General features: G+C 39.2%; 1 protein-coding gene across 3 annotated transcripts in view; it reads right to left on the reverse strand.

The window, feature by feature from the left end:
• Window positions 1-19,383, reverse strand: part of EGF (epidermal growth factor) — a 58,546-nt gene extending 39,163 nt beyond the window's left edge. For all 3 annotated transcript variants that reach the window (XM_066186234.1, XM_066186233.1, XM_066186235.1), the window contains exons 1-6: window positions 18,632-19,383; window positions 8,990-9,121; window positions 5,370-5,569; window positions 4,226-4,407; window positions 2,672-2,902; window positions 868-1,070 (exon numbers count right to left, since the gene is read on the reverse strand). In XM_066186234.1, coding sequence (XP_066042331.1) covers window positions 868-1,070; window positions 2,672-2,902; window positions 4,226-4,407; window positions 5,370-5,569; window positions 8,990-9,121; window positions 18,632-18,758 — 1,075 coding nt within the window. In that variant the 5' untranslated portion in view covers window positions 18,759-19,383. The remainder of the gene's footprint in view (window positions 1-867; window positions 1,071-2,671; window positions 2,903-4,225; window positions 4,408-5,369; window positions 5,570-8,989; window positions 9,122-18,631) is intronic.
• Between the last annotated feature and the right edge of the window lie 2,766 nt (window positions 19,384-22,149).

The raw sequence follows: 22,149 nt of genomic DNA on the forward strand, positions 1-22,149 counted from the left end.
CTCTGGGAATCCATGGCCATTCCCTCGGGAGTTGTGCAACCATTGCCTGACACACAAATGCCTCCACACTCTTTGCTCCATTGTTCTTATCCAAGCAAAACTGGTGACAAAAGCTATTCCATCGAAGCAAGAATGCTCTGCTCCCCAGAGACTAGAGGAAAAGATATCCCTGGACATCCCCACTTCCTACTGCCTCAGCAGGAGTCCCCAAGGAAGATAAACTATTGATAGTCAATTACCTTCATTTTTGGATTCACAGTGAAAGACAGCGAGATGACCAACTCACACTGTGGGCTGCAACAGGCATCAATCAAAGAGACAGGAGTCTCTTATCCTATAGTTATTACAGCAGCTTCAAGACTGTCTAAGATCTGATGACTTTTAATTGAATCATTTCCCAGCAAGCTGAGACATCCACTTGTAGAACATACTGTGTGCTTAAAATCCTTCACTGCTATAATAATCAGAGTTGTTTAGATGTGCCTTAGACTAAAACTTCCAGAATGAAGCAGACATTTGGTGAAGATAATGTAGACAGAGGGTTAAAAATCTGTATGCTTTGTGCATTTAGCAGGAAAGCATTAAAATATCTTTGTGTAAAGAAAGGCAAGAGAATGAGAAACTCACACTTATCTGCATGTGTATATAGATAAATGAAACAAGCAGTTCACGCTTGGCATGCCTCTATCCTGATACTCAGCTGGAGTTGCACGCACCAAGTGGAACTGTGGATCATTGAAGTGGAAAAAAAACATTTTTCCTTTATTTCACTGAGGCCTGGAATTTTGCCTAAGAAAATTCTTTCTGCAGAGAATCAGAGTGTATGTCATCATTATTCTCACACATAGCAGCATTACATTTACTTACCCAAATCCTGAGAATCAATCCTTGCACCTGGCTGCTTAAATGGATGTACTATTTTTATCTCCACTGGTGGGAAAAATGATGGCTTCAGGCTAATTGTGACTACAACATTTCCAGTATATTTGTTGGCTCTCCATATCATGCCAGACTTCAAGTCTGAGTAGTACAGGTGCTCAGCAAAGAGTGACATACCAAGCAATTGACGTCTACAAGAGAAGAGAAGAGAGCATAAGTGGCACATTACCTGATCCCTATATATTTACTAATTTAAACATTTTCTGAGTGCCTAGTTCAGTCAGGTTCTCTGAAAATTACCTTTCTTTGCATTGTGCATATATATGTATATATATTCTCTGTGTGTATATATATACACACACACACTATAGTATCTCCTATATATGAGAATCAGAACAGGTGCAGAGACATTCCCAAACTCATTCAGCACTCATAACCCTGCAAATTTGCAAGAATTAGGCACAAAATAGATAATCTGCATTTCTGACAGGTTTAATGATCTATTGGTCAGGACTGGCTTAACTGGGAGAGAAAGCCTAGGTGTGACCTTGCTTCCGGTGAACCCAGCAAGCAAAATGGAAACTTGGTTTGTTGAAGGATGTAGGTCAGATAAGTTCCACTGTTTCCCAATATCCAGGGCCTACTCTGACAATTCTGACTGTCTGAGGAAATCAGCGTGGAGACTGAGTGGTAGGAGTAGGGCACTCCTGTCTAAAAAAAAAAATCTGAAATCTATCTTCTGCTGTTTCTGCTATCTCAGGAATGTAGTTTCCATTCACTGGTCAGTTATAGCAGCTAGCATCAATCACAAAATGGCCAAGTGTTAAATAAGAGAGAAAGCAGAAAAAATACTGAAAGAGGTATTTTTGTCTTCTACTTTCCAGGAAGACATAATCCAGGTGAAAAACTGAGAATCCAGATCATCCAGGCTAAAGGATTAATGCCCCAGTGAACAACAACCAGCTCAAGGGAGAAAGAGATAAAAGTAAGGAAAAATCCAAACTGACTGCCGGCAATGTAGGGAGAAGGAACTTTGTGTTCATCATATGCAAATGGTAGATCATATTTTAAAATCAGCAGGCCAACAGAACTGTATCTTTTTCTCATTTTGCTGTTGGAAATCCCTTTTCCACACATGGCAACCCAACCATACTGAAAGACACTGCCATGACAACCTTTTCGTGAACCCCTCACAGACCCCATGACCACCACTGGGCACCTCTACCCCTGCAAGAATGAAGAGCAAAAGCACATGAGCCTAAGAGCCCCTCAGCTGTGCTTAGCACTGGCACTGAGGTAGGACAATTCTCTTGCACAGCACAGTTTTCACCAGGTCTGCTGCTGCTCCTTGGAGAGCCTGAGCACAGGGCCAAGCCTGCCCAGCCAGCAGCTAAGGAGGACAATGGGCTTAGATGAGGATGGAGTTCTGTCTCCTGAGCACAGCTCACACCTGAGCTCACCCACTGTGACCTTGGATAAATAATTTAATCTCCCCTGTTGGCTCCTCTATCTGCAAAAAGAAGGGCACTGATAAACACTCAGAGAGGATTTCTAAGGATTAATAAGTTATCATTTGCTAAAAGCTTGGAAGATGAGTGGCAGTATATCTTATAACAGCGACATTTTTCCATTTTCCTATCATTAATGTTACATTTACAGTTATAGGCCATTTGCACTACAGTTTATACTCCTCATGTTGTGAACTGACCCAATAAAAGGGAAAATGAGGAAGAGAGCTTAACTGCATCCCTGAAATGAATGTTTCATTTCTGGCAAGCTGAGGAAATCTCACCGGACAGAATTTCTGAGGTAACGAACAGCTCCACCATCATAGTCACATGATCCAATATGGGAAATCTCTTTTCTGAGGTCGTGTTGGATCCAGTAGAGCCTTGTGTCAATCAAATCTAGAGAGATGGCCTTTATTTTTTCTGTGGTTCTTAAAATATTTATCATGTCACTTCCACTGAGGGACACTCGGTGTATGCTGGAAAATGTCCCATCTGAAGACAAAAATAACAGCCTGCAGGCAAGACAGGCATGTTTACAAACCAAACCAAACCAAACCAAACCACAACACAACACAACAAACAAACCCTACATTGTCAAAATCAGCTACACACTCTTTATTTAGTTATTTAGTTGCTCCTGTACACAAAATTTCTCAGTATGGTACTAGAACTACTAGTACTGCCGGAGATACTAGAAACTAGTATTACTAGAGGTAGTAGCTATTTCCCTCAAGCAGGTGAAGAAGGAATCAGCCCAGCTTAACCACAAAGCACTATTGTCTGTCTCTCTGCTTTGTTCAGCTGTGCAGTCAGTAAGGAAACTGGAATAACTTCTCGAATCCATGGGGACCTGGTATTTGAGGAAATTTGAGGAAAGGCAGGTCTGATGTCCAGGCCCTAAATCCTGCTGAGATGGCAAGGTTCCCAAGAGTATTAGCAATGCTACTATCATCAGAAGATTGGTTGATGTACAAATGTGTTAGGAAAGGACACATGAGCCTTAATATTGAAATAGTTGTACACATCACTGAGCAGCTTTAATATAAATCAAAAGTGGCAACAGTGGCAACAAAGACATGCTCTTGCTAAACAAAACAGATGCATTTCAATTTCTGTTCTGCTAAAGCTTTTTTTTTTTTTTTTTTTTTTTCAGCTTTAATGCAAGAGGTTTTTGTGTAAGGGGAAATTAGCATGGAGAGACCAGTGTGATGATTCATACTGGTAACGCTTGAGGAGCCAGACCTCTCATGTTCTCAATGTAAATTGCTTGAAGCTGAAAGGAGTATCTCTATGAAGGCCAAACTACTAGTGATGCTAAGCAGAAACAGTGGATCCAGAAGCAATATTCGGAGAGACCAATAAAGAAACAAGGGAAACAGCAGCAAACTGTCAGTTTAGACTTTTTTTTCAGAAAACATACCAATTTATGTTTTAAGTGTGCTGGGTCTGGACCACAAGTGACTCCCAGCATTTGCAGACATCATTCTCTTTGCTTCTCCAATACTGCTTTCCTACCCAGAAACTTTGCTGAAAGAGGGTCAATTGAGATTGGATATTAGAAAGAAATTCTTTACTGTGAGGGAGGTGAGGTGCTGCAATAGGTTGCCCAAAGAAGTTGTAGATGCCCCACTCCTGAAATTGTTCAAGGGAGGTCAGATGGGACTCTGTGGAATCTGGTCTAGTGGAAAGTGTCCCTGTCCATGGTGAGTGGGTTGGAACTAGATGACCTTTACGGTCTCTTCTAACCCGTTTCTATGATTCCATGAAACCACAATCATAGTACTTCACATGTTTGGAATCCATTTTGATGAAATTACTAACCCCTTTAAGATTACCTTTGTTCAGCGTCAATGGTAATCCTTGTGGGACGACCAACAGCTCTTCGAAGAACTCGACGTTTCTTCCCGTTCATGTCTGTTGCTTCTATGGTTCCTTTCTGTCTATTGGCCCAGAGAATGTCTTGATTTATCCAATCAATAGCAAATCCTGAAATGCCTTTGTCTATGTAACATAGTCTCTGTAAACAAGCAAGAAAGATTTGACAAGAGGAATCCCAATTACTACTCTAAAACTGGCTTTCATTACAGGAAGTAGAACACCCAACTGAAACCTTCTAGTTCATTCCTTTGCCTGCTTCATCTTTTTTTTCAGACCCGTAGCTATTTCTCTTTCTTTTTCTTTCATCACTTTCATTTGGTCTTTGTACTCACACATACCTGCTCTGAACTGAGTGACTCCCTGCAAAAGGAGAAACTGTTCTGCACAAGAAATACACTGGATTAATATTTAGCTACAACTTTTTGCATTTAGCACACTATGAAGCACCCAAGCCTGTACTGTTACAAATGGAAGTCTCCTAACACACTGCTGCTGGACCCTGATCCATTAAAATCAGTGAAAATGCATGAGTGAAAACTCCACATAGGTAAATTATTCTGTCATTCTCTCTTCAACAAAAGAACACTCTCACAGTGATAAAGTTCAGCCACAACAGCCTGTCTGCCGCTCTTAATCAGACAAATGCAGCGAAGTCCACAGTTTTTTCTGAACAAGGAATAAAGTGCTAAAAGCATTTATGCAACCATAGAAACCAATAAAAAATTTGAGAAAAAATGAGTAGGAATTCAAGCACATTTTTCTCATAGCATTTGTGTCAGCTTGTGTTACAATAATCTTGAAGACAAAGGTGTAATGCCAGAGGATAATCTATAACTGATAGAAACATTAATTAACGTCTACAAAGCCTTAGTTTGTCTGAATTTCATCTCCTTCATTTTTGACTCACCTTCACCTGATCCACAGAAAATACTGTATGTACTGAATGTGAATGCAAATAAAACAGCCTGGACTCAGGATCAGCAGAAGTAAAGTGCTAATCGATGAACAGTAAAGGCAGACCTGCAGCCAAGGAGCAGGTGGTTTCCACCGAGGGGTTTACATCCATTAACTAGGAGAATTCCAAAGAACTGATTACTTTACCTCTCGTTTTGTGCCATTTAGGTGAATTCTTTGAAGCAGTCGCCTTTCAGAGTCTACCCAATACACCTTCTCTTCTATGTAATGAAAATCCATAAGTGTTGATGGACCAGTATCAGCAACCAGTCTTTCATGATTTGTCCCTTCAGTGTCAATTCTAAAGATGGCATTTCCATGGCTAAAAAGCAGGAATGGTGCTGGGTCTGGTGTGGACAAGATAAAGTGAGACCAATTAAATGATAATCATTGCATTTTTGCTGCATTAAATTCTCATCAGTAGCATACCAGTCAAAGAGAAAGTTCAAGGTTTAGCTGTCTCATTTCTTAATAACAACTTTCTAGGTGCATCACAGAGAACCAATAATGTATAAATGCAATGGTCTTTCACATTTAAGGCTGAAAATTATGGCAAAAATCTGAGTTAGGAAACTGAAACTACAGTCGTTGTAACCACTTATCCCAAATCCTACAGCCCAGTCAGAGATCAGAACAACTGCTGCATGCTTGCCAACTGAGGTTGGAAGAAGTTTGCCATGGATGTGCCTCCAAGTTGAAGATCACTTCGAACTATTGTGATATAGCAAGAATTTATCACAGATAGGTAGCCTGGAGTCTCCCTTTAACTATCCAAAAAGGGAAATTGAAGATCCCAAAATGGGGCAAAGGAAGAAACTGTACACTGGGAAGGTTTCTTGAGCTGCAGAAGGCTGACCTGTACTTAAAACTCTGACAGCTCAAAAGCAACAACTTCTTCCACACAAAAACTCTATTTGTAATGAGCAAAGGGTAAGAGTATAACAGTAACTTAACATAAAATATGTTAAAATGAAAGGTGTTCCAATTATGCTCCATACTCCAGAAAACCAAGTAAGGCTGAAAGTGATGACCAGCTAGGATGGTCCCAATAGCCTTGATGCAACCTTAAAACAAGGGGATGAGTATGGGAGTACAGTTAGTATGGCATAATGGTTGGGGCTGATCCAGTTTTATCAAATTGTCTTCATTATTTTAGGGTATCACTGTAGAGCACCATTAAGATTGCACAAGAAACCTCAACTGCAATTAAGATTGCTCAAGGAACCTGAACTACATTACCAAACCACAAGGGTTTTCACTTAGGCTGTCTGTCAAGTGCATTTAGGAATGCAGTTCTTATGTAACCAACACATTTTTAACTTTCATTTTGAAAAAAACCATGTGTTTGTTGTTTTCTTTTTTGTTTATATATATATATATATATATATATATATATATATATATATATATATATATATTTGTGGGCATCGAGTCTATAATTTATTACTAAAAAAAATCACACAAAACATAAATCCCATTGGATTAGTAATATTGGAATTTTATAACATGGCTGCCTGAAACAAAATGTCCTGGCATACAAGTAGTCCTCAAACCAACTGACTTTGAAGTGCAATTATTGATATAGATTCAACAGAATGACAGCTTTCAAGCCTGTGCAATCCATTGCTGAACTATTCCAGAATGAAGAAGCAACTCTCCATTTATCAGGAATGGATGCCATCAAAGATGCACTACCTCCAGTTTTCTTACACATATACTTTTGAAAATTAAACTGGTTATTGACAAGGCTCACATCTTTTTTTTAACTAAATATCTTTACAATGAGCATGAAACCCAAGGCTTTAAACTCAACAAAAAACACTTCTACAAAATTTAGACAGATGTTTCACCTTCATAGTTGCAAGGTTGTTTAATTCTCCTTTCAAAGCAGAGGAATGAGACAAATTTTGATTTCTCCAAGTGAAGAAAGTTCTGATGAGCACCCAAGATATAATTTCGTCTTGTTCACAGGGAAGATGGTCAGCACACTGTTTCTATATTAGCAGAATGTTTTGTATCTCAAATTTTAGAGCTATAACCTAATTATAGCAGCTGCTTACAGGATTTTAATTACTCCCTTTTACTGCTGCTACTTGAACTGAGCAACCTCATATTTGAACAATGAAGACTTGCTTCATGTAAATGGTAAATTAACACTGAAGAGTAGCCAGGCAGATTTATCTAAGGGATTTGACAGCTACTGCCTGCATTTTTGCCAATTAGTTGACCAAGAATGTTTACACACTTTGGTTTTTTCCTTTCCACTCTCTGAGTTCCCTACCAGGTGCCTGTGAATAAGGGCTCTAAATGGAGCAAGAACTCAACAAATCCAACTTTTACTGCAGAGGCGCCAGACAGATTTAGGACTCAATTTTATCAGGGGTTTAATTACCAGGTAAACCATATCTGCCCCAAAGATCTTTTTGTCTCTAAAACATGAGCGTATTTCAGCTGGTGTATCCCCCACAGAAGTTGGAGGGACCTGACCTAAGGATTCCTTACCAATCACAGTAGCTCTATCTGTCACTTTCTGCTACTACTATAAATGCTAGTAATAAGATGTCAAAAATATGAAGGAAAGATTATTCTTTGAAAGATACCTGTGCACAAATATCAATGGGAAACAACATGTTTGTTTTCACTTCAGTTCAGGACTGGAGAGCTTGCAAAGGAACTAGGGATGTTTAGGCAAGACCACAAAAAACCAACTAACGTTGTTAGTTACATGTTGCTGATAATTATGATTATTCTAGGGCCTGGACTAAAAAAATTGTGTTGGTGACAGTTTGGGAGCTCTACAGAATACTTTTGGCTATGTTCATGGTGCCAAAATCTACACATACAGGGACTCAAGTAGAGCTCCCACTTCTCAAGTCAGAAACATGTCTTGTCACATCCCATCTCTGCATTAGCAAGATAATCCCACATAAATGCTAGTCAAAAAATAGAAAACTTCAGGTCCTGGCTCAGAAGGGAGCTATGGTGTATCCCAGACAGGAACCAAAGTCCATTCAGGAAGTCAAAGTGGAGACATAAGAGACAACCTTCAGAGTACTCCCACCTCATACTCTAGATGCAATATAGGGTTAAGCCAATCAAGAAAATCCAGCTCATTTTTTTTTTCCCTGGGTAGCATCAGTTGACAAAATGAGGGTTAATCAAAGGTTGCAACTGCAAATATTTTCCTCTTGCATGAGATAAAAACTTTTAAATTTAAATGCATCTCCCACATTCAAAAATCAATTTATACACTTAGGACAGAGGAAGGGAGAGAAATAACTCACAGTAGCGCTCATATATTAACTGCCAATGGATGAAACCAAAAATAAGGGCTTCCTGCTTCTAATTTTACAGCACTGTCCCTAGAAACTAAACATACTGGAAAGACCAACCAACTGAAAGCAGCCAAGGTTTTAGAATCCTGTGTACTGCCATGTCTTCTTGGAAGTAAGGATGAGATAAGAGAGTTTACAGTTTTAAACTGGCAGAGAAGGCAAACAGGAAGTAATTGTTTAGTTGTTTGTTCTCATCTGCTCATTCATCTTTCCACCACCACAGTTTACATACTTCACCATCATTCTTCTGTGGCATCCACTTTTGGCCTTGCCACTTACCCACACAGTAGCAGAGGCAGGTTTTTTGTCAGCAAACCAGACAACCCCAGCCCCTGACCATTAGGGACCAGCAGGCTTGGTTCACTCTGAAATGGAATGTTAAGTGAATCTCTAAAGCCCTTTTCCAGTTATCAAAAAAGAAAATGTCCTTACCGTTCACATAGCAAGACCGCTTGTCCATACCCAAGAAGTAGCCAGGCAAACAGGAGCAGATGTACGACCCTGGAGTATTGATACAGGTTTGGCCACAGGTTCCCAAATCACCTTCAAGGCACTCATCAATATCTGAAATAGTTATTTGGAAAAGATCAGGAAAATTCAACTAGAAAAATCAGCAAAGAACAGCTTTGACAAACTTACCTAATTATAGATTGTCACAAAATTTAATATCCCATCATTTAAAAAATTAAATTAGGATGGCTGTATTCCTTCATGTGTTGGTTTCAGAATTATGGGGGGGGGGGGGGGGGGGGGAGTGTTAATTTACCACTGTCACAGTCACAGTGATTTTGGAGTGTGTTGGGCTTTTATTTGGGCTTTTTCTTTTTACTGCCAAGGGAAATTACCCTTCTCCCTAGTGTCTGGGCACTGGTCTCTAATTGGTCAAACACAAGGAACAGACTTGTCTTGATTTGTGTTATTATTTGCTATGCAAATACTGCTTGCAGCTGCTCCCTTCTATCTTTTTCCCCTTTCCAACAGTTATAATTTTGCCAACAAATTAACAGATTTTTCAAAAGAGCAAAGCAAAAAACAGACTGTCACAGCACTGAGTTCAACATTGAGCTCACTTTTGTTTGAGTCAAATCTCAAACAGATTTACAAAACACAAAAATTCCCACTGTATTCTAACAGAAACAAACCCAAACCAAGACACCAAGCAAATTAATTAGAAACTAGGCTTTCAACTGGTAGGTTGGGCTAGAGTCTTTAGGAATTGCAAGATATTTGATGTATTTATAGTGCTTTCTCAGGGTTTGAGGAAGTGGCGATTAATGAAGTCCTAAAGAAAGGAATCTATTTAAAAAAAAAAAAAAAGATTACCACTGAGGAGTATAGTTTATACTAAGGGGAAAAGAAATTCATAGTGCCATGGATAATGGTCCCACAAAATTGAGATAAATTTTAGTTCCTGCTGAAAACAAACACATCTGATAGTAACTTCCCAAGATACTTGACATAGGATGGTACCATATGGTGGTATATTTCTTGTATACTTTCCTTCTTCAACTACTGTATGATGGTTGCTCTAAGGAACAGCTTTTTTCTTCAAGTTCTAGTTGATGCCAGTGGCTTTTGTTCTGTATTTTATCATGTGATTCGCCATACACAGGAATAAAGGAATCAACGCATTTTGTTTTAAGGAGATACATTTGAATAAGTCACTAAAGGAAGTGGATTGACAACCAAAACTAGGTCTGTGGGTGTTATGTGAGAATTCCCTTAGTTTAAAGAAGGGCACCTTGACCGCAAGGAACAGCAATTTAACCAACTCACAAAGGACTTTGAAAGAAACTTTCTCAGCAACTTAGGAAAACCTAAGCAGCCAGATCTCTGATATCCCATGGTTCTGCAAACCAATCTCCTTAACTGCTTTAAGAAACTATAAGTAGTAGGAAGGGTTTAAAAGGGGTAGAAGAAACCCCTTCTTCTGTCCAAGTATCAAAGGTGTTAAAAAAGAATGTCAATGTTTTCAGCCACCTATTATGTCTGCACTGACTGGGAAAAGCTTCCATATTCTTTGCAGAGTTTTCCCACAAGTTCATGTTCCAAATAGCAGATGAACTAATTTGACAATGTATGAAATATAATCAGAGCACATGCAACTGATTTGTGTTTAACAGATTACGAAGGTAAAGCAGAAGCATTTTCAGCAACATAACACCATGAAGTACTCTAATTCTAACCCACAATTTTCTTCAAACAATCAGCTTTCAGGAGCATATTTTCCCACATATACTAGGATTGTACATTCCGTTCTCCATGGCATTAAAAGAGGAACTCTTCCAAATCCCCTCTAGGAAGGTTTGATGGGCTTAGAAGTGAATGGGCTACAGACACCATGGGCTTCAGGTCACTACTAAAACTCCTGGCAAACACTGCCTGGATGTCACTGAAGCTAAAGGACTCTTTGATAGCCCAAAAGAGAGGGCTTTGATGACCTCAGTTCCTTGTCCAGCTGCTGTCAGTGTTAGACATGAACACTGTTTGCCACTATCCCCCTCATGCACTGGTTTTTAAATCAAGTGACTGGCTAAGCTGGACTCTTGACCTGATCCAGCCACCAGCTCCACAGCAGGTGTGAGAATGTGTTGATAATGGAGTTTATGTTTGCCGATATACTTTTATCACAGTAGTGTCTTGCTAAAAGAACCTGAAGTTATTTTTCTCTGGAAATCACAAGTATGGGTGAAAATGGCAACTGTGTAGATATAGGATTGCTAAAGAGAGATGTTGTTTGATTAAGCAATGTGAACCACTGCTGAGCTATTACTCAATCACAATAAAAAGCACATTAAATAAGAATTTTAAAAATGGGCCTGGTCTATAGATTGGATCTAAAAGACTGCTTTCTCTGAAAAGGATTTTTGTTCATACTGGACAGAAAGTTGACTGCTTAGCACATTACTGGGCAACAAAATTCAAATCATGACACAAATAAACATAGGAGAAATTAATGACTGCGAGGAAAACTTTTGCTTTTCTATATGGCTGTGGTCAGACTATATTGGCATGATGTTTGTATTTTGCAGAAAAAGGTTGTTAAAGGATCATGGAAAAATTAGAAAGTGTATAAAACAAGGATAGAAAGTCTGATTTGAAGGTAAAGAAAAGTGCTTTTCTACAAGAAAATTCAAGAGCTCAGAAGGCTTAGATTATCAGAAAGAAGATTGGAAGAAGGATTAAGCACCACAAATTACTACCTTCACAAAGAAAAAGTAGAAGATTTTCTAAAAGACACTATAATCTTTTTCAGGAACAATTTAACAAGCACCGATAGCTGAGAACTAAAGCCAGGGAATTCAAATTCAGACTTTAAATTCACATTTTAACAGGAAGGGTGAATCACTAAGGGAACTAACTACCAGGGAAAACCCTGAAGGCAGTGAATGTTCTGAAGTCAAGGTCAGACTGGGAAGACATGCTTTACCAAACACAGGTTACTGAGCAACAGGCAAGGGTAAAAGGAGAATGACCCTTTATTTCCAGGGGGGATTTTCCAGCTTTACATGATGATATGAAACTGACTCTCCAAGAGCAAGAGCACTGATTGGTCAGGCTACAGGAGAGATTTCAGGGTTATCAGCCTCTCCATTTTCATCATCACCAAAATTCACATAGTAAAGAAGATCCCACACGTACTGAAAAGCAAGCCATGGCTCCAGCTGAAGAATGGCTCTTGTGGAAGGAGAACTGTCCAATAAAAGTGCAGGGGCACCGTGGCCACAGGCAGCTCAGCCACTGGGCAGTGCCCTTCCAGTGGTAAGCAGGAAGAGCCAAGACACACAGGCCTACTGTGAAACAGGCCACAGCACTGTGAATGTTTGGCTTTTATGGCTTTAACAATGGAAGAGGATCTTATGCTTAACACCCTCTCTTCTTTGTTAAAAGTAGAAAAAAAAATCCAACCAAAAAACCAATCAAACTACCAGCCCCAAAACAAAACAAACAAAAAAAGGCTGGTTTTTAAGGTTTAGGAGAACTCAATCACAAAACCATCCATCAGGTGTAACTAGCAGCGCTTTCATCTGCACTTTTAGTGCCAAAGGAAAGCATGGAGTTGCATCCTGTTGAGGCTGTTTTACGTGTCCTGGCAACCACATCCCCCACTGGGAACTTTACCCTGTGAAAGAAATCGGCTTAGTGAACACAAAAGCTGTCTGCAGTGCCCTGACAGCCAGCCCTAAAAGGAAGAATGAGGTTCTGCTTAGTTCTCAAAGACTTCTTTATGCAAAAAATGCCTTGAGAATCAGCAAAAACGATGAATCATGTCATCACGATGTTGGCAGCTCTCAAAGACTTTGCATACAAATATACTACTTTATTGAGAGTCCTGAGAAAGGCTCTGGTTGCAGAAGGTTGAAGCATTAGTATGCCTGGCAGGGACACAGAGAAACCACAGTGAGCCAGAATTTGAATTTCATTATGGCCCCAAATACACACATTATATACATAAAGTATACGTGCAGATACATACACTCAAATAACCTCATGCAAATCTAGTTCCTGCTGAGTTGTACTCCTGATTAATTCAATCTGCTGTATCCAACCACCACCATAATCTTTTCAACAAGGCTGAACGTGAAATTTCATCTGGGTGACAAAGAAAACAGCCCATTGCTTTTATCTATTTTGTTTAAAGCATCCAGCTCAAAGAACAGAAGATAGCTAAAAATGGAAAAAAGACACTGCAGCTATCAGCAGGTAACAATGAAATAGATGATGCACAGTCCAGTATCTTTTATCTCCAATTTTAAATGAGGCTTAAAATACAACTTGATCACTCACAATTTTTGAGAGGGCAGAGGTTGTGAAATGCTCATGTACAATGGTAAGAAATACAGTATGAATACAATGAGGGGGTTACATCTCTAGGTGTCTTCCAACCGAGAGATGACCATGTCACAAATATGACAGCAAGTGAGAACATGTGATTTAGCAAGTATAAAATAGAATCAAATTTAGAACTGAAATACAATTTAGAAAACAATTGTATAGATCTTGTAGAGAAAGAGCAGAAAAGATCCCAGGAACTACAGTATCTTTTTTTTTTTTCCTTTCTGGATCTCAAGTGTTTGCTCACTAGAATGGAAAAAAATCTACTTTTGAAATAAATTCTGTGTGAAATAAAGTCTATGTGTAAATAAGTAGCTACAAAATAGACCTCTTCTTCCTGGACCATGCAGCTTCCAACTTATTATTACTGGCTTGCCTTTCAAAGATGGAGGTCATGAGACATCATGAAGTACTGTCTTCCAGCTCCCTTTAAAATCAGATTTCAAATTAGATACTAAAAAGTAGTCAGTTTTTTTAAAAAAAATTACAAAATTAATTAAACTGCTATTTCACGCTGGCCAAAACAGTGAGTTTTTCAATATTAGTCACTGGCTTGGGAGTCTGCCCCTTAGCCCTCTTTAATATTAGGCATCATGTGATGGGTGATGCCACTTATGTCTTTTCTTGTAACATACTTGCCTCCTTCCTATTTTGATCCAAGTTTTTACAGCTGAAAATAGTATTTCTCCACATTCAGCTGGATCCATGTGAACCTTCTTGTGAATTGGTCTGTGGTTCAGACCCATGTTCAAGAATTCCTGACTACTATTTAGTAAAACTATTTACAAGCTCCTTTGCCCAAATCAGTATTTTAAGAAGTGAGCTAGCTGGAAGATAACTACTGAAGACAAGGGAAAACACACCTCAACTGCAGCTCTTCTGAAATACAGAGGGAAGCAGAGGCATCTTATCAGGTTTATCCCTGTCATGACACGGGTTGAGAACAGTTGCCCATTTCATTGGCTCTTACTGCTCCTTATGAGATGCTTGCAAAGAAAGAAGGGAGAGTTTAAAAGGTTTTGGCATTTCATTTTTCTCAGAATACAGACAAGTAGTTTTAACACCATGTCTTCAGAAGGCTGTATGGAGTAAAGTGAAGACAGGATTTAGGGAATAATTAAGGATAATTAAGGATATTTAAGGGAATTTAAAGATGTAAAACAGAGAGTAATAAAGTAATGTTCCTCATCTCTGTGGTAGGAGAGAGGTGAGCAGGAAGAAAGAAAAGAGTAAAGCTTGACACACAGAAGGAAACACCAGGCCAAAAGAGCTGACCTAGATAACTGCAGTTGTCACCTTCAATTGCAGGCTGTAGCTCTCTAGGAATGTGCAGCACGTTAGCCCTGTAGAACTGAAAAGGGCCAAGCAGTTAATGTCAGAATTTGGTAGAGATGTGCTGAGTTTAAGAACCCATGATTAGGCAAAATTTCAATAATACAGGTTTTGTTTTGCCTTCTTCCAAACTTTTTTTCCAGTATGGTTGGGTATCTTCGAAATTAGTATCTTTTTTCATTTTTCAAACTAACACTTTCCAAGTGTTAGTTTGAAAAATGAAATTTTAAACTAACCATTTAAAGTCAGCCCTGAAACCAAAGCACGCCTCCAGTCTTGCAGTTTCCAGAAGATAAGATATTTTCTGGGTAAACCCAAAGAAGGAATAATAGCTCCTTTGTAGGTGTCTTGGTTTAGATGGACAGGTATGTGCCAGGGAGGGTTGGAGTCTCCCTTAAAATGTAAGCTCCTCTCTCTTTTTTCCTAATTATCATAAATTTGCAATTAAAAGGCTGTCAGGTAAATATTTTGGGAATAGGTATAGCAGTTCTTTACTAGGGATATAAAAATACAGACGTTGTAGTACAGAAGAATAAGCAAACAAATAAACAAACAAGAAATCCGAGAAAACCCCAACAGAGTTAGAAATACAACTTGACACCCTGTTGGTCAGGGTGTTGGAAGCAGTGCAAAGTAAGCCCTCCTGGAGTGGCAGATGTGGTTCTGTTGGAGTGGAGATGGTCCCATTGAAGAAAAAAGGGTCCAGTAATGGTGAGATGGGTCCGGTCTTCCTCCAGGGATCCAGTGGAAAAACTGGATCCCTAGTGGGACTGTGGCTCCTTTTTATTTAGGTTAAGATGGTTTGGCTCCTCCTCCCTGTGTGGAGCAGCTTACAATAGTGCACTCTAATGTGTAATGTCATTGATGAGCTCTTAATGGTCCATTAGCAGAAGACATTCCCATGGAAGTAGTGAAACAATGAAGAGAGATAAGTAGCACTCCACCATCTGATATGTGACACTGACCCATTTGGGCAAAGATAAGCAATTCTGCTCCACCCAGATGGAATAGAATAATATGCTCTTTACAAAACCCATGACAGTAGGTTAGACTATTTTTTTCAGAGGTAGAAGGTTCTCTGTTTCCACTGGGGTCTATGAGAGATGAGTTATCAAAGGTAACTGATCCACAGTCCTCATAGCATCTTAAAATAAGCTATTAATTCAAGATGGTGTGTCAAAAATGGAGAAGTACTTCCAATTCTACCATAACTTGTCAATATATTGATGCATTCTTTCATCAGACTAGTTTTGCTATGACCTTGTGATCTCTTCTCCCATACTTTCTTTCCTATAAGCCTTGCTGTTTTGGGACTAACAGCCCCTCAGAAAGGCCCCTTCTCTCTTGTCATACCAAGTCAGGATTCAAAAAATTGCTCTTAAAATAACTGTATAAAATTATGTGAGACATTTAGAATTAGATTTCATTATACTTCCACAGGATGAGGAGGTCTTTGATCTTTGAATATCCATAGAAATAAACGGAACTCATTAAGGAGTGAGCTATTTAGCAATGTAAGAAGATGACCTAGACCTTCATCTGAAGCTGCAGTGTGGAAAACAGATCTGGAAAAGCCTACACACATTCTGGCATGTATCACTTGTAACAGTTCACTAACAAAGAGCAGACACCTTCTCAGTTCAGGGGAGTCCTTATGGCTGGCAGGTTGCCACCACAGCCTCAGATGATGAAGAACATTTTGCAATTGGTGTATCTATTACAGCTCACCAAGAACGGTCGCCAAGTCACAATTCAGCTTGCTGTCATTGTTCACAGTTCAGTGGTATGAATCACATCTCCCACTCATCACTTTTATCTCCAGTATTACCTTCAAAGCCTGCCTCCAGCTTCCTGCCACTTGCTTCCACTGCAGCCTCTGTCTAACATAGTTACTGAACTAGAATATCACTTCTGGTCAGAACACCAGTTGTGTATCCAGTACACGGAGGGAAGAGAAAGGGAAATCCCCTACACTGAAGCATCCTTCAGTCTTACATTTCATGTCAGAATTTCACCTTTGCTTAATTCCCTGTAATCCAGTGGTCTGTAACTGAAAAATTACCTTAATGCATCTCATTTTTCACTTATTCTATGTCATATGGAATTGCTCAGAGTATGTCACAGCAATGCCAGCCTTTATGCAGATTTCCTCTGCTGCTATTTCTTGGAGAGTTTGCTGAGCTACTGGCCAATCTGTTTCAATGCTTTATCTAGAGTCCTCCATTCACACAGCAGCTGATTTTCAACAGAAAAGACTTAATGCAGGGCAGGTTATGCCTTCATTAATGAAAGAGCAATATGCATCAATATGCAAAATAGATACACTGGAGAAAAAAAAAAAAAAAGAGCCTTTGCAGCCTTTTGCATTTTAATATTTAGAGTGGGGTTTTGACTCATTAAACAATAGCCAAACAATTGCTTTCATCTCAGTACGTTTCTTCCATTATACAGGAGTTCTTAAATTGGCAACTCAGTAATGCAAAAGTCATAACAAATGAACATCCTAATCAGCTCGTGGAAGCTAAATACATGCTAGCAAATGATATGGATCTATAGGAAAGGCTGTGTAAAGGGCAACAGTTGCTAAGGATATGGCACACACACTGCATGTATTTCAGCAAGAATTTACAGAGAACCAGGTCTAGGCTGGTCCCATGGACCAAACGGCCACCAACAGCAGAGAGGGAAAATGATCCCTACAGGGACACTATCTGGTTTAAGTTTGCCTAAAGTCCAGTCTGTGCACTTTGAGAGTGCTTTTCATCGTGAAGCAAACATAGTAAGAGGTGACAATATGGAGATAAATTTCAGAAGTATGCTTGTCATTTAAACTGAAGCATGAGAGTAGGAGCATTCTAGGTGTGTTTGACTTTCAGACAAAACTTCAGTCAGGTCTACAATTTGTACACAAAAAATCCCCTGCTCTTCCCCCCTCAGTAAGACAGCATTTAACTTGCAGGGTTCCATTTTCTGCTTATGAGATGGTATTTCTTGGCAGAAAGCACAGAGGAAGCACCTGTTATTACATTACTAGAGTAATGACAAGAACTGAGTCAGAGCCTCTGAAGCCCAAAGAATCTAAGGCAAAAGCATTAACTCTAAGTATGAGGAGTTGCTTGAATCCTTTCAGAGAATTTCCTCATCTCCTAACTGCACAGCTCACAGCTTCATTGGCTCTGAATTTCTTGAAATAATTGGACCTCATGGTAGCAGGGGAGGGAGAAGGGTTCTGTCATCCTTTGTCTTACACTTGGTAAAGAGTTGGAACCTGCATTTTTCATGCTCCAAATCGCTGGAGATGATTACAGTAATGTTAGTGTTGCACATTTCTCCCAAACCTCATTATCACAATATTAAACACACCAGCTATTCATGTGTTGTATGAGATGCATTATTAGTATGAGCACACACATCTACATGTAATAATAAGCATAGAAAAAGTAGCTTTTAAAGTTATCTAGCCCACATCTGATTGTATAATAATATATAATCATTAAAACACTCTTTGTATATGTACACAGAAATAAAATACACCTGTACTCAAACTTTACATATATTGAAGCAGGAATGCATGCACACTCATGTACTGGAACTATGGAGACATTAAAGCTATGACAAGGAGTTCTGGCAACTGGAGAACAGTTCATATCTCTTAATGATCGTATGAAAACTTATTCTGCTTTCTGATAGTTAAACCAACAGATGTGCTGATTTGCTGATTTCTGGGAAAAAAAAAAAAAAGGAGTTCTGTTCATTTTGAAATGCAACAGATACTGAGAAACTGATTTATCAGTTCTGCAAGTACAACACACAAGCAATCTGCAAAAAAACTCTTTGAAAATTATAAAGCTAAATTAAGAGAATAGAAACGCTGTTTCCTTAGTCTGGCAATGTTCAGCAACTTACCTATACAAGCAGAGTTTTCAGGCTTTAGTCTGTATCCATTAGGACAGTTCCAGTGCTGCAGAGCTGAGAGGCTGACAAAACCAATTTTAAAAACCAGTGTCAAAGAAGCAACGAGGAAGAGAAACATAATCTTGAGGGGTTTTTTGAACTGTCACTAGAGAAAAACTAGCTTGTATTCAGTCATATCCAGGACAAGATGAGCATGTGTAATCCCAAAAGTTTTCTGCAATCTGCCACTTTAGACTCAGACATCTTATCAAAATTTCAAGTTTTATCTTTGCCTTGCTTTTCTTGTCACTTTAGACTTTACTGTGTCTGACTACAACCTTGAAGAAATTCCTGGGAGATTTCTTCCTCACACACATCAGGGCTTTTTTTCTCTCTCTCTCTCTCTTTCGTTTCTTTCTTTTTTTCTCTTTTGGAAGCCAAGTATGAAATGCCTGACACTCTTGCCACAAACTTAACCCAGCTTAAAAGCCATGCTCACAAGGATCACTTCAAATTTCCTTGCAACAAAGCTGCCGTTTAAATCCTAAAAGCAGAGAATTCAGAAAACTCTTCAGCACAGCTCTCAGTGAAGTGCAGGGAGAAAAATCCCCAGGTACCGTCCTTCTCTGAAACGTTGTCGTTTTTTACATTCAGGCTTGGATGGACTCCTCTTTTCTTTTTAAAGCTCTGCTTGCTCCACCTCTTCTCTTTTTAGTACCACTTGAGTGAACCCTGTGTTTGCAAATAGTAATGTGGTCAGTCCCTTACTACAGGGAACTGAGCCAGCATGCAGATATCCAGCCACCCATAATAAATACAGACTCTTTAGAAAAGCAACGCCTCCTGCTTGAGAAGTACCTGCAGCTTGCCAGCTGAGTTTTTTTCCACAGAGATTGTAGGAAAATGTATTCAATTCCTGTTCAATCATGATTAGTTGCATTCTTCTTAATATCATCATGTGTTTAACCACCAGAAACAAATTTTGTCATCAAAACATTTCATGCAAAAAGCAGGGGAAAAAAATCTCTCAGGTTTCTCTGATATATTTTTCCTGGAAATCCAAATCAGTTTAAGGTCAAGTTCAGATCCAGCGTATGTGTTTGTAATTTTGAACTGAAACTTTCTCTCTCAGGTCTGAATTTGGCCCTTATGTACTTCCAGAAGAATACCTGATGTCAGAGACTGGGGTAACATATTCTGAGCCTGCATCACCCACAGATGTTGCAGTCATTTATATGTACACTGGTGCTACACAAGGCTGCTGTCATGATGCAATACTCTTTTACACCTGTTCCACTGAGGTATAAAAACTAGAGAAATTCCAGGCGCTCATAATTCTTCAGTATTGAAAAAAATCTCCTTTTTCCCAGACCATCAGCCTAGGCCAGCAAAGCTCTAGAGCACAAGCATACGTTTATGCTTCTAAGTTTATTGAATTTTGAAAGTGCTGAGATTTAAGCATGTGTTTAAATGGTTGACTGTGTCAGACTTTGTTGAGCTAACTACTGTGAGACAACCTGGTTCTGTCACTTTTTTCTTGACTCAGATTTTTTTAAATTTTATTTCTAGAGTGTTGTGCTGGAATGAATGCTAACACAGCAGCTGAGTACAGCAGCAGCATCAGAAGGTACCTACAACTGTATGAGTTCTGTCTCTCAGAAATCTCCCTCTCCTCTCCCCTCCCCATATTTGTCTGAATCGATAAGAGTACAGACTTGTGCTGTCAGAAAATAGGATTATAACCTGATTATAAATTGGGCCACTCTCCATTAAAAGTAACTCTTTCTTGATGTTTCTGCCTGTGTGCAGGCACATTCTCGTCTCTCAATCTTCACTGCTACAGCCACTGCAACTAGTTAAATCCAGACTGACAAATGGCAGTCACATTTCCATCTACTCTGTTCAGAACCGAGTCTTTACCCCACGTGCTATGCTATAAAATACAATAACAGTAATGTAAATTATGCAGGGCCGGACTCATGCCAAAGAGCATTTGCTTCTCCAAATAGTCCCCAGGAGTACAAAAGGGGCAAACAATGTGAAAGCACAGTATAATGCCATCCCATCTAGGATTACAGGATTCTGCTCAGGAGCTGTGGTATGTTCCACATGAACCTCTTTTACTAATTCTGCAGTCATCAGTTCCTCCTTGCACGATTTTCTTCACTGTTCAAGCTGAGAGCAAGCAATCCTAAAAGTTTGAAAGGAATGTGTCACTTCTTTGTGAGCAGCCACCTGCAGAGTGTTTGCCAGACTGTGAGGGTGGCCATCCCAGCACATCCCTGACCTCTTCCAGGGCAGACTCAGACAAACTCACTGAAGGAGACAAAACTAATAAGCTCTACCTTTCCTTTTAAAACCCTGAAATAATTTCTGTCTCACATGCTTTTTGTCTCTCATTCACACACGCTGTCTTTTTCGAACACCTCCCTCAATCTTCCCCCACTGCTCCATTTCCACATTTGCCTTTACACACAACACAGTCAAAGGCACATCCCAGAACTTTTTCTTTTCCTCTAAATTAAATATAAATATGGAACTGTTTGATATGCCAATACCAAAACAACCTTTTCTGAAGGAAGAGAACCCTTCACTTTAGCCAGGTAGAGACCAATTGTGAATTTTACCATCCTAGAAGTGTAGGAATGGCTTAAAAACAGGAAGAAAAACATTTTAATACTGGGATTAATTTTTTTCTACCCTTAAACCCCAAATTTAACTTGGACCAGAACTAGCTACCAAATCCACAGTATATGATATGATATGATATGATATGATATGATATGATATGATATGATATGATATATGATATGATATGATATGATATGATACGATCTAGGCAAAGAGGGTAACTATCCATTTGAAAGTAGATAGAACCAATCACCTCCCTATAACAAACCAGAAAGTGCTCAATAAAGCATTAAGTGCATCAGGCTGTGCCACAACTACACCTTTAAAACATATTATTTTTCACCAAATGGTTCAGCATACAGCTCACAATAATTCCTTTACACCTGAATTCGTTAAGTGTTTCAGAAGTTGCTCAAATGAGTTTCTAAAAAGCAAACTATTGTGCTCACCTTCAGATATCAAGTACAGCAATCTACATTAGTCTGGCACACATATGATAAATTAGACCAAAATAGCTCAATAGTCTAATTTGTAGGGCTCACTGCAGATTCAGTCCCAATGACCTTAAAATCATCCCAGTTCATCAAATGTGAAGAACATAGTTGAATTTGACCTGCTGATTCAAGACACTTTTGAACTAACAGCAAATAAACATTTTATCCCTTTCTCTCAGAGTTCTTACTGTCTCAGTTGGCTTTCAAAGGCTTTTTTTACCAAAGATGGGAAACATCAGCTAGCAATTCAAATGCAGGAGGGCTTCTTGGCAAACAGCTGCTCTAGTTCAAGGACAGTATATTCTGACTGTTTCTAAACTGTGGAAGAAAAAGCCTTCCCTTAGCTTCCCAGTGCTTTCATTATCTACATTGTATTAACAATCACATTGTTTAAATCATATATTG

The sequence above is a fragment of the Chamaea fasciata genome, unplaced genomic scaffold, assembly GCF_029207755.1.
Source record: "Chamaea fasciata isolate MVZ Bird 193981 ecotype frontalis unplaced genomic scaffold, bChaFas1.0.hap1 SCAF_6, whole genome shotgun sequence".
Taxonomy (NCBI): Eukaryota; Metazoa; Chordata; class Aves; order Passeriformes; family Sylviidae; genus Chamaea; species Chamaea fasciata.